Genomic DNA, 12,344 nt, shown 5'->3' on the forward strand with positions numbered 1-12,344 from the left:
ACAAATTTTTCCAAAATAAAGACACCCCAAATACATAAAGTAACTTGAGGTGAATCTTATAACCAAAATCTAGTTTAAAAAATCATACTTCACGTCTCAAAAGGAAAGCTTCATACTTTTCTTTTACAGAAATAAAAACACTAATTGTAATTGATGCAGTGCTTACACAAATCTCCACGTTAGATTTTTGTTTTTTTTTTGTTTTTGCGGACAATTATCCTTGTTGATGTAGTACTTGTTGGTGCTACCCTTTGTAACTATTGTCTGAAATCACAGATGGATGGGGAGAGGGAAGAAGATTGAAGTTATTTTTGATTTTTAACTTTGGATTTTTTTGAAAAAATTGGGATTATAATTACAATTAGTTTTTTTTCTTTTATTTTTGTTTTTTTAACTAGGAGAGTATATTTGTCATCTCATAAATTTTTAATTGAGAAATTTGATGAGAAACACGATTTTCGCAATAAAAGATGTAAATAAGGGTAAAAAAAAAAATGAAAAAAATGACGTTTTGCACAATAAATTTCAGGGACGTTTTGTGCTAATAACTCTTTCATAAAAGTACTCGTCCTTCTGTGGTGTATTAATTGAAAGGGTAATTAGCACAAAACATCTTTACCTTTTAAGTTCATTGTGGAAAATATCTATACATTTCATTTTTTTTTAGCATTTTTACCCTTAATTCCACATTTCTTTGCGGGAAGCTTCATTCCGTCCATGATCGTCACTTGCTTCGTTAATTCAATACAAAAATACGATTTTCTTTTCAAATACCAAGGATAAAATATTCTCAACCCATTTAATGTAAAAATTATGCCTCTCTCTTGGAAATTCTTGTTTCTGTTTTCTCTCTTTCAAATCTTCAAATTAGAGCAAAAACCAAAAAGCTCAAACCTCAACGAAGAACTTGTTAACTATTGAGCTAAGGGTAATTAGTACAAAAGGTTCATATCTTTCAATATTATTGTGCAAAATGTCCATACCTTTAATTTTTTAACATTTTCGCCCATATTTCAACGTTTCATTGCAAAAAACGTTATTTTCACCATTTTTAGTGTAAAATTATCAAAATATCCTCCCATTTAAATAAAACAAAAAGAAAAAAATAAAAAATAAATTACAATTTTACTTCAAAATATTTTTAAAAGTGCTAGTAAGTTCAAATAATTATTAAAAGGCTTATTAGTACAAAATGTCCCTACGTTTGGTCTATAGTATGCAAAACGTTCATACGTTTCAAATTGATGAAAATGACATTTTTCGTAATAAAATGCGAAAATAGGGATGAAAAAGCAAAAAAATTGAAACGTGGGGACTTTTTCGCAAGAAATGTCATACGTAGAGATGTCTTTTGCTATTACACCATATTAAAATATTAAAAATAACAAAGAAAAAAACTCTTCATCTCTCTCTCTCTCTTCTTCTTCTCCAAATGGATCAGCCACCTTAGAAGCAAAAAACCTCTATCAAACCACCACTCAAACTCCTGGATCACTATATCACCGAAAATGCCTCACTTCCCTCTATACATACCACCAAATGTCCAACCTTGAAACCTTCATGCCAATAGATTTGTTCGGAATTACAAGCCAAAATGCCTAACCCGTGAATGCAAATACTGGTGGCATTACCTATTTCGAAGAAATTCATGCCATTTTCAACATACCAATCGACTATACTCATTAGGACGCCTCTCTTCATGGTTTTAAAATATCAACAGATGGTTCGGGGATTTAGGCGATAGTTGGTTGGAATTTTTTCACTTCTCACATGGCAATCCCATTTGAAAAAGAAGAGGAGAAAAAGAGAGGGAGAGAGTTTTTTTTATTATTTTTAATATTTTAATAAGGCCTAATAGCAAAAAAGTCCCTACGTTTAACACTTTTTGCGAAAAACATCCATATATTTCAAATTTTTTTGCATTTTAATCCCTATTTCTAAGTTTCATTGCGGAAAACGTCATTTTCACCAATTTGAAACGTAGGGACGTTTTTATATTATAGGCTGAACATAAGGACGTTTTGTGCTATTGGACCTTTTAATAATTATTTGGACTCAGTTGTACTTTTTAAAACATTTAGGAGTAGGATTGTAATTTATTCTTTAGTTTTATATATTATTTAAATGGGAGGGTATTTTGGTCATTTTATATTAAAAATAGTAAAAATGATATTTTCTGCAATGAAACGTTGAAATAAGGGTGAAAATGTCAAAAATGAAAGGTATGGACGTTTTGAACAATAACGTTGAAAGGTAAGGACATTTTGTGCTAATTACCCATTGAGCTAATAACCAACCAACCATTTGATTCCATGAGAAAGGATTTGAATTATTTGAAGGATAAGAAACATGATCCTTAGAATATACAGTCGGCGGAATCAAAGTGTAACAAGGAGCTGTTTAGAGATTAACGGCTTCGATGATGTTGATATGGAATGTCTTTCCCAAGAATGCCTTCAAGATGTTTACGATTTTACATACTTGTCTCATAGCCCCATCCAATGTCACTGGCCCGATTCTTATGGTTTCAATTCATCGAAGGAGTCAACGTAACTAACAATTTTGGGTGCAAGAAATGGTAGGAAATGTGAGGATTCTGATGGGGTTTTATGGAAACCCAAGGAAGTGAAGGTGTTTGACGTTGATTCGGAGTCAAATGGGTCGAATTCCTTGCAGGACATGAGGAAATTGGCTATTTTGCCTGGGACGAGTGGCCAGGAAAAAGGGATTTTGAGTTTTCTGATGAGAATTTCTTGAAATCGAAGAAGGCAAAGAATGTTGATTTAGATCCCTATGGATTGAATTTATCACAGGAGTTTGATAAAATGGCAGTTTGGCTTCCTAGAAAGAGTAGTGAGAATTGGTTTTCTTGGGACTTGAGCTTTCTGAAAAAAAAAAATAAGGTGGATAGTAGAGAGAATGGTGTTTTGCAGAAAAATAAGAAGGTAGTGAAAGCAAAGGAGTTGTGATCATATGTAGTTTGATTGCAAGCATTCTTGATGAAAACTCAAGAGTTTGCTAGGGGAGATGATGGAGCGAATGGATGAGGTGAATTTCGCAGTAAATGGGTTGAGACTATTTTACCTTTGTTGTTTGAAAAGAAAACTGTATTTTCGTATTGAATTAACGGGGAGCAAGTGATGGTCAGTGGATGGAAGGATGTTTTTGCAAAGAAAGATAAAAATTGAGGCAAAAATGTCAAAAATGAAAGTTAAGAAAGTTTTCCACAATGAACTTAAAAAGTAGGACGTTTTGTGTTAATTATTTCAATTGAAATTTCAATTAAAAAAAAAAACTAAAAACAAAGAAACAAAAAAAGTCGCAATACGACTAACTTACGAATGCCCTCCTCCTCCAAAGCAACCCCAAACAAATTTGTGCAAATTACAGAAAAAAAGATGAGCTAAGAGATATAATTCCATTGAAACACCCACACAGTCCCTTCGATCACTGAAAAAAAAAAAAATGCTAAAATCGAGCCTCAGCATCGACGATATAGGAGAGGACCTAATTCAGAATGTACTATGCCGGCTCCCGGCCCAATCCTTCGCATCGGCGGCGTGCGTTAGCCGCTTCTGGAACTCTATTTGCAATCGGATTCTCTTTGCTTCCCCTAAACTTTCATCGGCCATTTCTTTCAACCCTTTACTCGAGGTAATGTAATTAGTAATTGGAATGCTGAAATTCTTGTGCCAATGTTTTAGGGGTGGGATGTATGTGATCTCTGGGAAATATGCTCATTTTGTTGTTTAATTCAAAAATTAGCAAGCAGATTTCATAGATTGTCCTTATTTCGTTATTTTTTCACTGGAGCCCAATTACTCGAGCTCGAGGAAATCCAATTCTCATGAGTTTTAACTGAGTAACATGTTTTGTCTGCTTAAAAGCATGATTTTCTGGGCAGTATGTGTCGAAAAAAGTATGCTCTTAAAGGAGACCAAAGTGCTAGCGTGTTAGCTTTAGTAAGTATAGTTTTGAGGATGACTTCAATGCAAATTATTAGTTTTGATGTATACGAAATGTAAGAACTTGATGATTGTTCCACAATTATCATCAGATGACTGAAGATGTTTATTTATTTTTTCGAATTAGTAGTGTTCATTCAAGAGCGTTCAATTGTTGTAGTTTTTCGGGAAGTTTATTTGTCATTCAAATGTTTTACTATGATTGCTATCATTAATATTATATGGTCCTCCAAAGAAAGTACCATATCACAGTAAAATAACTAAAAATTTATCCACGGCAACCAATTCAAACAGACGGCAAAATATTCATTTTTCATTTTCATCGTTTATTTTGTCCCAATCTTATCTTGGTTCGTCATTAAATTCATGTGCTGATAATTGTAGGATGCTGTGAGTGAAGTTGTGGATAAAGTTTTATCTAAGCCCATGCGGCCCCATTTTGTCCTGGCCTCTATTGGCCCCTCATTTAGCTTGCAGCAAGCTCACGAATTAGTATGATTCACTTCTCTCCATATATTTGTATGTGCACACGATTTTCAATTCATTGCAAGCCAGTTACTTGGTAAAAGTTGATCTTATGCAGATTAATGGAAATTTTGGTTTCCACATACCTGTAGTTGTCAATGTACCAGAGGGGATTATTGGGAGGGATTCACTTACAGATGAGTTTAGAGAGGTAATCTCTGATGATCATGGTAATTTTCAAATGATAACTTCACGCAAACAAGCTTCAAATTGAACAACAAGGTTCCCTGTGACTCCATAATACGGCGTGCTTTGGTGCTTGCACACTTCTCAGGCCCACTAAAGCATATGATTATGGACATATTTTTGTTATTCCCTTTGATCTCTAAGTAGGGAGATTGAATTATGCATATCTTTTTTCTTGGAAAAGAAAAAACTGTTGTGACTTGTTATTGATGTAGGTTCAATGGGAAGTAACCGAGGAGGAAGATCTTGCGGGGGTATCGCAAAATGAAAATGTGAACCGAGGCATCATATTGACAGTTGGTTTTTTACCAGGGTTAAAGGCCAACATAATCCCTTTGTTATTTGAAAAGAAGGTGGGGAAAAAAGGGGTTTCGTTTACTGCATCAATTGATTTTTTTTCATTTTAAAGTCTATAATTGCTCAGAAATTTCCGTGTTTGCATCAGGTTCCATGATAGCTCTTTATTATTTTAATGTTTAAAAATTATAATTTCTAATTTCTCATTGAGCTAGTAAGCAAAGATTAATTTCACTATTTTACTTTTGGCATAATTTAAGTTGAAATAATTATCAAATGTCAATATCAGGATCCTCGAAGGCTTCTTATTGATGAATTTGTGATCAGCATCAAGGACTACACCTCTTCTGTTTCAGGGCATGCTTCTCCTTCTGGAATCTTGTTGTTTTCTGTGAGTTGATACTCTTTTATATAACTTGTTCTGAGGCTCTTGTAAATTCAGCTGGTTTGTCTTTATCTGATGAAATTCGCATGTGCTTATATTATTTTGTCTGCCAGCCTAACTTTTTTCTAAGTTTCTAAACCCTGGCCTCTTAAATTTAATTTTCCTTTCACTCTCAACTTGGCTTTAACAACTTTCTCTTGCGTAGTTCACCAACAAAAGTGGACACCAAATTGTTTTTACAACTTATTGGGCACCTTCGTCCGTTTTTTGCAAAAGGACCAAAGGAAGCACTTCAATACTTGAAGACAAGTTGACAAACATCTAGTCAAAGGGCAATGTGAACTTGTTATAATATTTAAGAAGCATCTATGTACTTTATATTCCAAAATTTTTTCTTCTCAAATTTGTTTCTTACATGGGAATCAATGATGTTCTAGGACCAAGCAACTGACATCAAACCTGTGCTTCAAAAGTTGGGTGAGTAACAAAATTACATCCATAGTTATGTTGAAATGGTAAAATGTTCAAGAAAGTGAAACAGAGGATCAGAACTTGGTACTTGCTGACTACCATAAACAGCCGAACCTGCACTTTTATCTTTGAGGTTTTATAAGAATTTGAGATGTATATTTTTTGCTGCTCTTTGCTTCTTGTCTGTAGATTATGCCTTTTCCTTGGACACTGTCATTGTGGGTGATGGGGGTAGTAAATTCTTATGTAGAAGTGATGACGGAAACTATGCCACCAGGGTTCCCGCAGTTGCTCTTCTGTTTGTGAACGAAAGGGACAGGTCTCCAGGTGAGTTTATTTTTCACTTCATCCCTAAAAGCAACATTTAGTGTTAAATACCACAGAATTGAAATTGTTAATATGTCAGCTGTCAAGAAAGTGTTATGTGCCACTAGGTAAAGTGTTCTTTCTTTGTTCTTTGCTGGGTTAATTAATACCAACACCTCCTATTCTGGTTACATGCCAATGTGCAGGTATAGGGGAAACTAAATTTCATGTCATGATATCAACTGGCCTATCACCACTTGGTTCCACATATAAGGCAGTATCTGTTAAATGCAATGAAACTTCAACATGGCTTACTGCCATCAGAGACACACTTCATGAAGATCTTGATGGCCAAAGTATTTTAGACGAGATCTATGATGAGGTATCAACATTCAAACTTTACCACTATCGGTAGTTACTCTAACCAGGTGAAGTAAATGTGGTTTCATGTAATGGAAGTGGTTGGCATGTTTTGGCATTAGTGGAAGAACTTGTGGCTTGACACATTAGTGGTAGAGCAAATTTTGTAATAAGCTGCCAATTCATTGAATCAGGTGACAGTAATTGCCCTTCTTTCTCAAAATAAATGAAATATTCAATACAACTCTTCCTTTTGATAATCACTCGTTACTATATAGATGCTTGAAATTTAAACAAGTAATTACCATCTTTTTTGTCCCATTTATTATTGAGTCGTCAAAAGTCTGTATTCTGCACTATTTTTTCAGATACTTGCTGAAATATTCTTTCTGTTTTTTCTAATATCTGTAATTCACAACAGCTTGGAGATCGTATTCAATTTCCTGTTTTCTACCTAGGAGTAACGAAAAGAAGGAGGTGCTCGGTTGGGCCGGAAAAAGTAAGACGAATAACATTTCATGAATTCCATGAAGTTATGGGGTAAGTTGCCCTTGCTCATGATCTCTTTTTCTTGATATTCACCATCGTCACTCAAGGAATTGAACATTGAATTATGAATTGGTTGTGATTGTCGATAAATGTCGTATACAAACCATTTGAAATGTCAAAGTTACAAGTTTAGGTAGCCTGTTCAATATTTGGTCTGGGATTAGATTGAATGAGTTATGAAATCAGTGTTTGTGAGGAAGTATGATGGAGTATATCAAAAACAACGTGTTAAGTACATTGCTTTTGCTCTCTACACACAATGTGTATCAATTAAAAGAATGTAACCGAGACAAATTTCTGTGAGCTCAATTTCGGTAGTCAAACATCTAATTTACTTGCCCATGCCCCAACAAACATTACATTATAAGGAGAAACATTATGTCTGCATGTAATAACTAATAAGGTTACATTTTTCTCAGGGGGAGCACTTTTCAGGATTACTTGTGCATTTTCCAATGTCTGGCATGCTAAAGAACAATTAGTTACCATAAATTCCTGGTTTTGAAGTAAAACCAAGACAATTTGGTGGATGAGAATGTTCTCTTTTGTCCCTCTCCATCAACTAGTTGAAATAAAATAAAGCTAATGTTGATAATATTCGATACTAATATTTTTACGGGATTTAAACTTTTGAGCATGTTATGATGCCTAAAAGATGAATTTCGCAATCTATCTATGTAGTTGGTATGATGACAAATTAGCTGGTTAAAAAATCTACATTTTTCTTATTTCCGTTTAGCATATGGCTACATCAACCCGAAGATTCTAAGCTGTATCTTTTTTCCTTCCTTTATGACCAGTGCAAGAAATGAGTTTGTGTTCTCTTGTTTGTCAGTGGAAATGAAGAGTATCTATTTGTCAAATCTGACGGAATTAAATCTGGAGATATCTTTTGCTTTTACCTCTCGGATTCTAAAGCTGCATTATCTTCTTGCAATGAAGTCTCTGATAAACTCAGACATTTGAAGCTAGATAGTTGTAACTACACAGACGACCGTGCTGGTGGCAGTGTCACTAAGAGGGAAGTCTTTGGTGGCATCATCTTCTCTTGCTGTGGTCGAGGTGACTCGTTTTTTGGACAACAGGGTATTGACAGTTCGACTTTTCTGGAGAACTTTCCAGGGGTTACTTTTGGAGGAACTTATTGCAATGGGGAAATTGGACGGGGAAATTTGAGCTTGTACGGGCAAGGCAATGAAGAAGGTGGCGATGCACGTTGCTCTTGGCACGCCTTTAGCGCTGTCTACCTAATCATGTCGTATACTCCTCCACTGCCGCAGGGTAAGATTGTGAGCTCCGAACCTGGTTGTTCGAGTTCAAACCGATAGTTTGTGGATTTTGAGCACAGAACTGACATGAGAATATGATCTGTTGATCTTGTTATGCTTGTACCGGAGTACCTACAACCTTGTTATTTTGAAAGAAATCGAACAATAACTATATGTATTGCCGTATTGACTTTTGAATATGAATTTACTGAAATAATGCAGTGTTCTCGATGAGACTGATCAGTTTGGCTTATTTCTAAAACATTTAGCTAATTCATGGAAATTTATCTTTCACATTTTCAAACAGAAGGAAAGAGAGAGAAAACAATGTTGTCTTAACAAAGTACTTCCCCTCTTGTTGGAGTATCAGAGTCATCAATATATTATCTACATTGATAATTTTGTGATAGACTTTCAAGAAAAAGGAGAATTTGAACAAAATAATACAATTAAGGGGCCGTTTGGGAGGGATTTTGAGAATTGATTTTTTGACCGTTAGAAGAAAAGTGAGGTCCACCTGTGAGAGAAGAAGTCAAAAATTACGACTGAAATAGTGAAATAACGGTCAAAAAATCAATTTTTTAGAGTAAAAAACCCTCCCAAACATGCTGTAAATCTTATTTTGTGGTTTCTCCACCATCGAGAGGCATCACTTCAACTTGCTTGGGCTTCTTATCTTTATTTGCATGCTTTTTCGAATGGAAATTGACACACGTACTTGGAAATTTTCGAGTTTAATGGAATATAGATTTTTCAACTTCCCATAAATCCAAATTTGCCTAATGATCTCCCGTAAATTTAAGACAATTTTTTCCATATAACTCTCACGATATTTATGAAGGACGTGAACATGCAAAAATGTGTGAAAATTTTGAATATTTAGATATGGATCACACAAAGCAAACTTTATTGGCAATTTATACAAAGTACTAAACATATATAGACCTGTCCGGAATAAAAATGTCACAATTCAATTAGTGACTCAAATAATTGAAACATTAAAACAATAGCAGTCAATTAAAAGCAACATTTATTCATGTATAAATGAAAATTTAATAATGCAAATTTCGAAATCTAGGTTTCATCTCCATCCTAGTGCATATAAAATTAGCCACCATCATCGAGTTGTTTGAACACAAATTTGAGTGGTAAAACATTACCAGAATTTGAAATAATAAAAGAAAAATAGAAGATTAATGTGAACTCCAGAATATTTTCAATTGAACTTGAATCATCTTCTTTCTCCTCTTTGCTTAAATTTCAAGAACCTTACCTCAGGTGATTCACATATTGCGCATTTATCGATGATTTTCTAATTTTAAAAGGGAGATTTTTTCTTTATAGACTTATTTCATACCATGGTTCGGGCGTTCAAAATTTGTGAGGTTACCCAAATTGGATGAACTTTCATTGCAAAATTATTATGTTTTTACAAAATCTGATTTTTGAAAATTTCAAAAATCAGATTCAAGGTTTATTTTTCCACAAGTCAAGTGATAAATCAATTTTTAATTTTAAATAATAGTATTATAAATTTAAATTAATATACCTACCTACCCACCATACCCTGCCTAGCCCCAACCCATTTCACTCCAAACCAATTTCATTTTCTTCTTCTTTATCTCTTTACCCATGAGTGGGGCAAGCTCTTCTATTCTGGTTCATGGTTTCTCTTGGCTATATGGTTCATTCGGGGGAGAGATCCATAATTTCTCTACTTTATTTTCTTCTATTTGAATAATTCTTCTCAAACAGCCTCCTCCTACTTTTCTTCCTCGTCATTGACACTTCAACCAGCAAGAAAACTGGCAGCGTATAATGGCATTTAATGGCCGCTGTGCACAAGAACTGAGTGTGGGGAATTGTGAGGGCGACGACACAGGCGCTCAAGTTGCCACTGAGTGGAACGATCTGCGCGCGAGGCTTAGTTTGATGCATAGCGGAGCACACTGCGGAGAATTGAGTGCCATTGTGTGTGGCTAATTCAGAGCGTCGCACATAGCGATGATGTGACAATATTTGTGATAGTTTTGTGGTGGCTTTTAAGTTGGTATTATGTTGGTGGCGGTGGTGATGGTCACATATTCATAGAGTGTTATGTCAAATGTTGTGTTGATATCTGCTAGTAGTGTCGGTGGTAGTGATAGGTTACATGTACTAGGTCACAGGTAATTGTGCATTGGTCATAGATAAATGTCCACAAGCCTTAGATCATGTTTACATGTCACAAGTCATACATGTCATGGGTTATCCTCCATAGGCCATAGGTCTCACACACACACACGTCACATATTAATATCAACATGTGCACTGATAACAAGTCACAAATTCAAGTTCACAAATCTCAGCTCATATGTTACATGTTATAGGTTAGGGATGTAAACGAGTCGGGTCGAGCCGGCTCGCGAGCTAAAATTTCGGCTCGGGCTCGGCCTGGTTAAAAATACCGAGTTTTTTTGTGAGCTCGAGTCGGGCCGAGCTCTCGGCCCGAGCTTTTGCTCGGGCTTTTTACGGGCCGAGCCGGGCAAGCTCGTTTTTTTTTCTCTCTCTCTCTCTCTCTCTTTTTTTTATATTAAAAAGCTCGCGAACTCACGGGCCGACTCGGGCAAAGCCCGTGTCCCCAAAATGGGGCTCGGCCCGAGCTTAGGCTCGGGTCTATCGAGCCCCGAGTCGAGCCGAATCGGGCTTTTCCCGAGCCTAGCCACGGGCGGCCCGAGCCGGCGAGCCCGATTGCCATCCCTATTATAGGTTAAAGTTCACAGGTCATATTGTATAGGTAACAAATCAATGTCCACAGATCACATGTCATAGTGCATAGATCACAGGTCACAAATTGAAGAGAACCGATCTCAGGCTATTAATTTCTCCAACCACAGTTGTTAAAGTTTCCTTCAAAATTTTTGATACACATTGATAATAACTTTTAGTTTGTGACTTCAATCATCCGGCGGGTTTAATTAACTAGATTTCGACAGTGAGAATTGAAGTTATTTGCTCCAATGAGTTCTCTGTAACTTTTTCTTTGTTCGATCTTATGATACACAGTGCTGACAACTTTCAATCTGTGACCTCAATCGTTCGGCGGGTTTTAATTAACTAGATTTCGACGATGAGAATTGAAGTTATTGCTCCAACGAGATCTTTGTAGATTCTATTTTCGTTTGATCTTCCGATACACAATGTAGACAACTTCGAATTTGTGACCTCAATAGTTCAATTGGTTTCAATTAACCAGATTCTGGTGATGGGAATTGATGTTATTTGCTTCGACGAGTACTCTGTAATTTTCGATTTGTTCAAACATTGTTGTTAAAATGGAGTCTTGTCTAGAATGGAAACATATGTAACTGAATGTTTGATTTTAGGAATTAAAACCTAATTTAATATATGTGTGTGTAATTGAATTATTAAATTTTGTTTCTTAAAAATGAAAATTTTCGTCTTTCTACGTAATGAATCTTATTATTTACAATCAACATATTCTAGAGCTCTTTTTAAACGAATATATTTCTATGGAAATTGAACATAGTCAACTTAGTTTTTGGAATTGGCTTTATAGAGAGTTTGTATGAGCAGTTAGGAAGCACCCCACTACGGGAGAATACAATCCTAGTCCGTTCGTTTATGGAACGTAGGGCATGAAGGCAATAATGTCATACAATGACATTGTTGTAACATTGTGAGGATAATGAGTAGTCATGCATAATGTTGAGAAGATGACAATAGAGATGTTAGCTTCACTACGAATCAAACGAAGTGACATTTGAAGGCGATAGTTATGAAAATTGTGATTCCTTGACCAAAAGTTATTTATTTCTATCACTTGGAATTATGTTACTAAATTTATTATAAAAGGGATATGCTCGGTAAGTAGCCAACCATCCAATTCACCCTGAAGCGTCCAATCCTCGAAAGGACAACTTGCGAGCTATTTGAACGCACAAAATCTGCAATCCTTAGAGGCCATGGGGACACCTATGGTCCTACTTAAGCACCTCCAGTGAGCGGTAGAGTACTTGGATAGCGTCGGGA

At 35.5% G+C, this 12,344-nt stretch overlaps 1 protein-coding gene across 1 annotated transcript; it reads left to right on the forward strand.

Moving 5' to 3' along the window:
• The first annotated feature begins 3,333 nt into the window (after positions 1–3,333).
• LOC111401810 (F-box/LRR-repeat protein At5g63520-like) lies at positions 3,334–8,555 on the forward strand. Its single transcript, XM_023029722.1, has 10 exons — positions 3,334–3,654; positions 4,350–4,457; positions 4,549–4,641; positions 4,892–5,029; positions 5,263–5,364; positions 5,796–5,835; positions 6,019–6,156; positions 6,342–6,517; positions 6,917–7,035; positions 7,880–8,555. The coding sequence occupies exons 1-10, from the start codon at positions 3,466–3,468 to the stop codon at positions 8,370–8,372; spliced, it is 1,596 nt and encodes a 531-aa protein (XP_022885490.1). The 5' UTR covers positions 3,334–3,465; the 3' UTR covers positions 8,373–8,555.
• Positions 8,556–12,344: the final 3,789 nt, after the last annotated feature.

Source organism: Olea europaea, chromosome 10 (assembly GCF_002742605.1).
Source record: "Olea europaea var. sylvestris chromosome 10, O_europaea_v1, whole genome shotgun sequence".
NCBI lineage: Eukaryota > Viridiplantae > Streptophyta > Magnoliopsida > Lamiales > Oleaceae > Olea > Olea europaea.

Bases quoted from the DNA above. Each gene is read 5' to 3' on its own strand.
- LOC111401810 (XM_023029722.1), top strand. From the start codon at position 3,466: ATGCTAAAATCGAGCCTCAGCATCGACGATATAGGAGAGGACCTAATT. The intron at 4,642-4,891 runs GTAATCTCTGAT...TTATTGATGTAG, and splicing joins TTACAGATGAGTTTAGAGAG to GTTCAATGGGAAGTAACCGA. The intron at 6,157-6,341 runs GTGAGTTTATTT...GCCAATGTGCAG, and splicing joins CGAAAGGGACAGGTCTCCAG to GTATAGGGGAAACTAAATTT.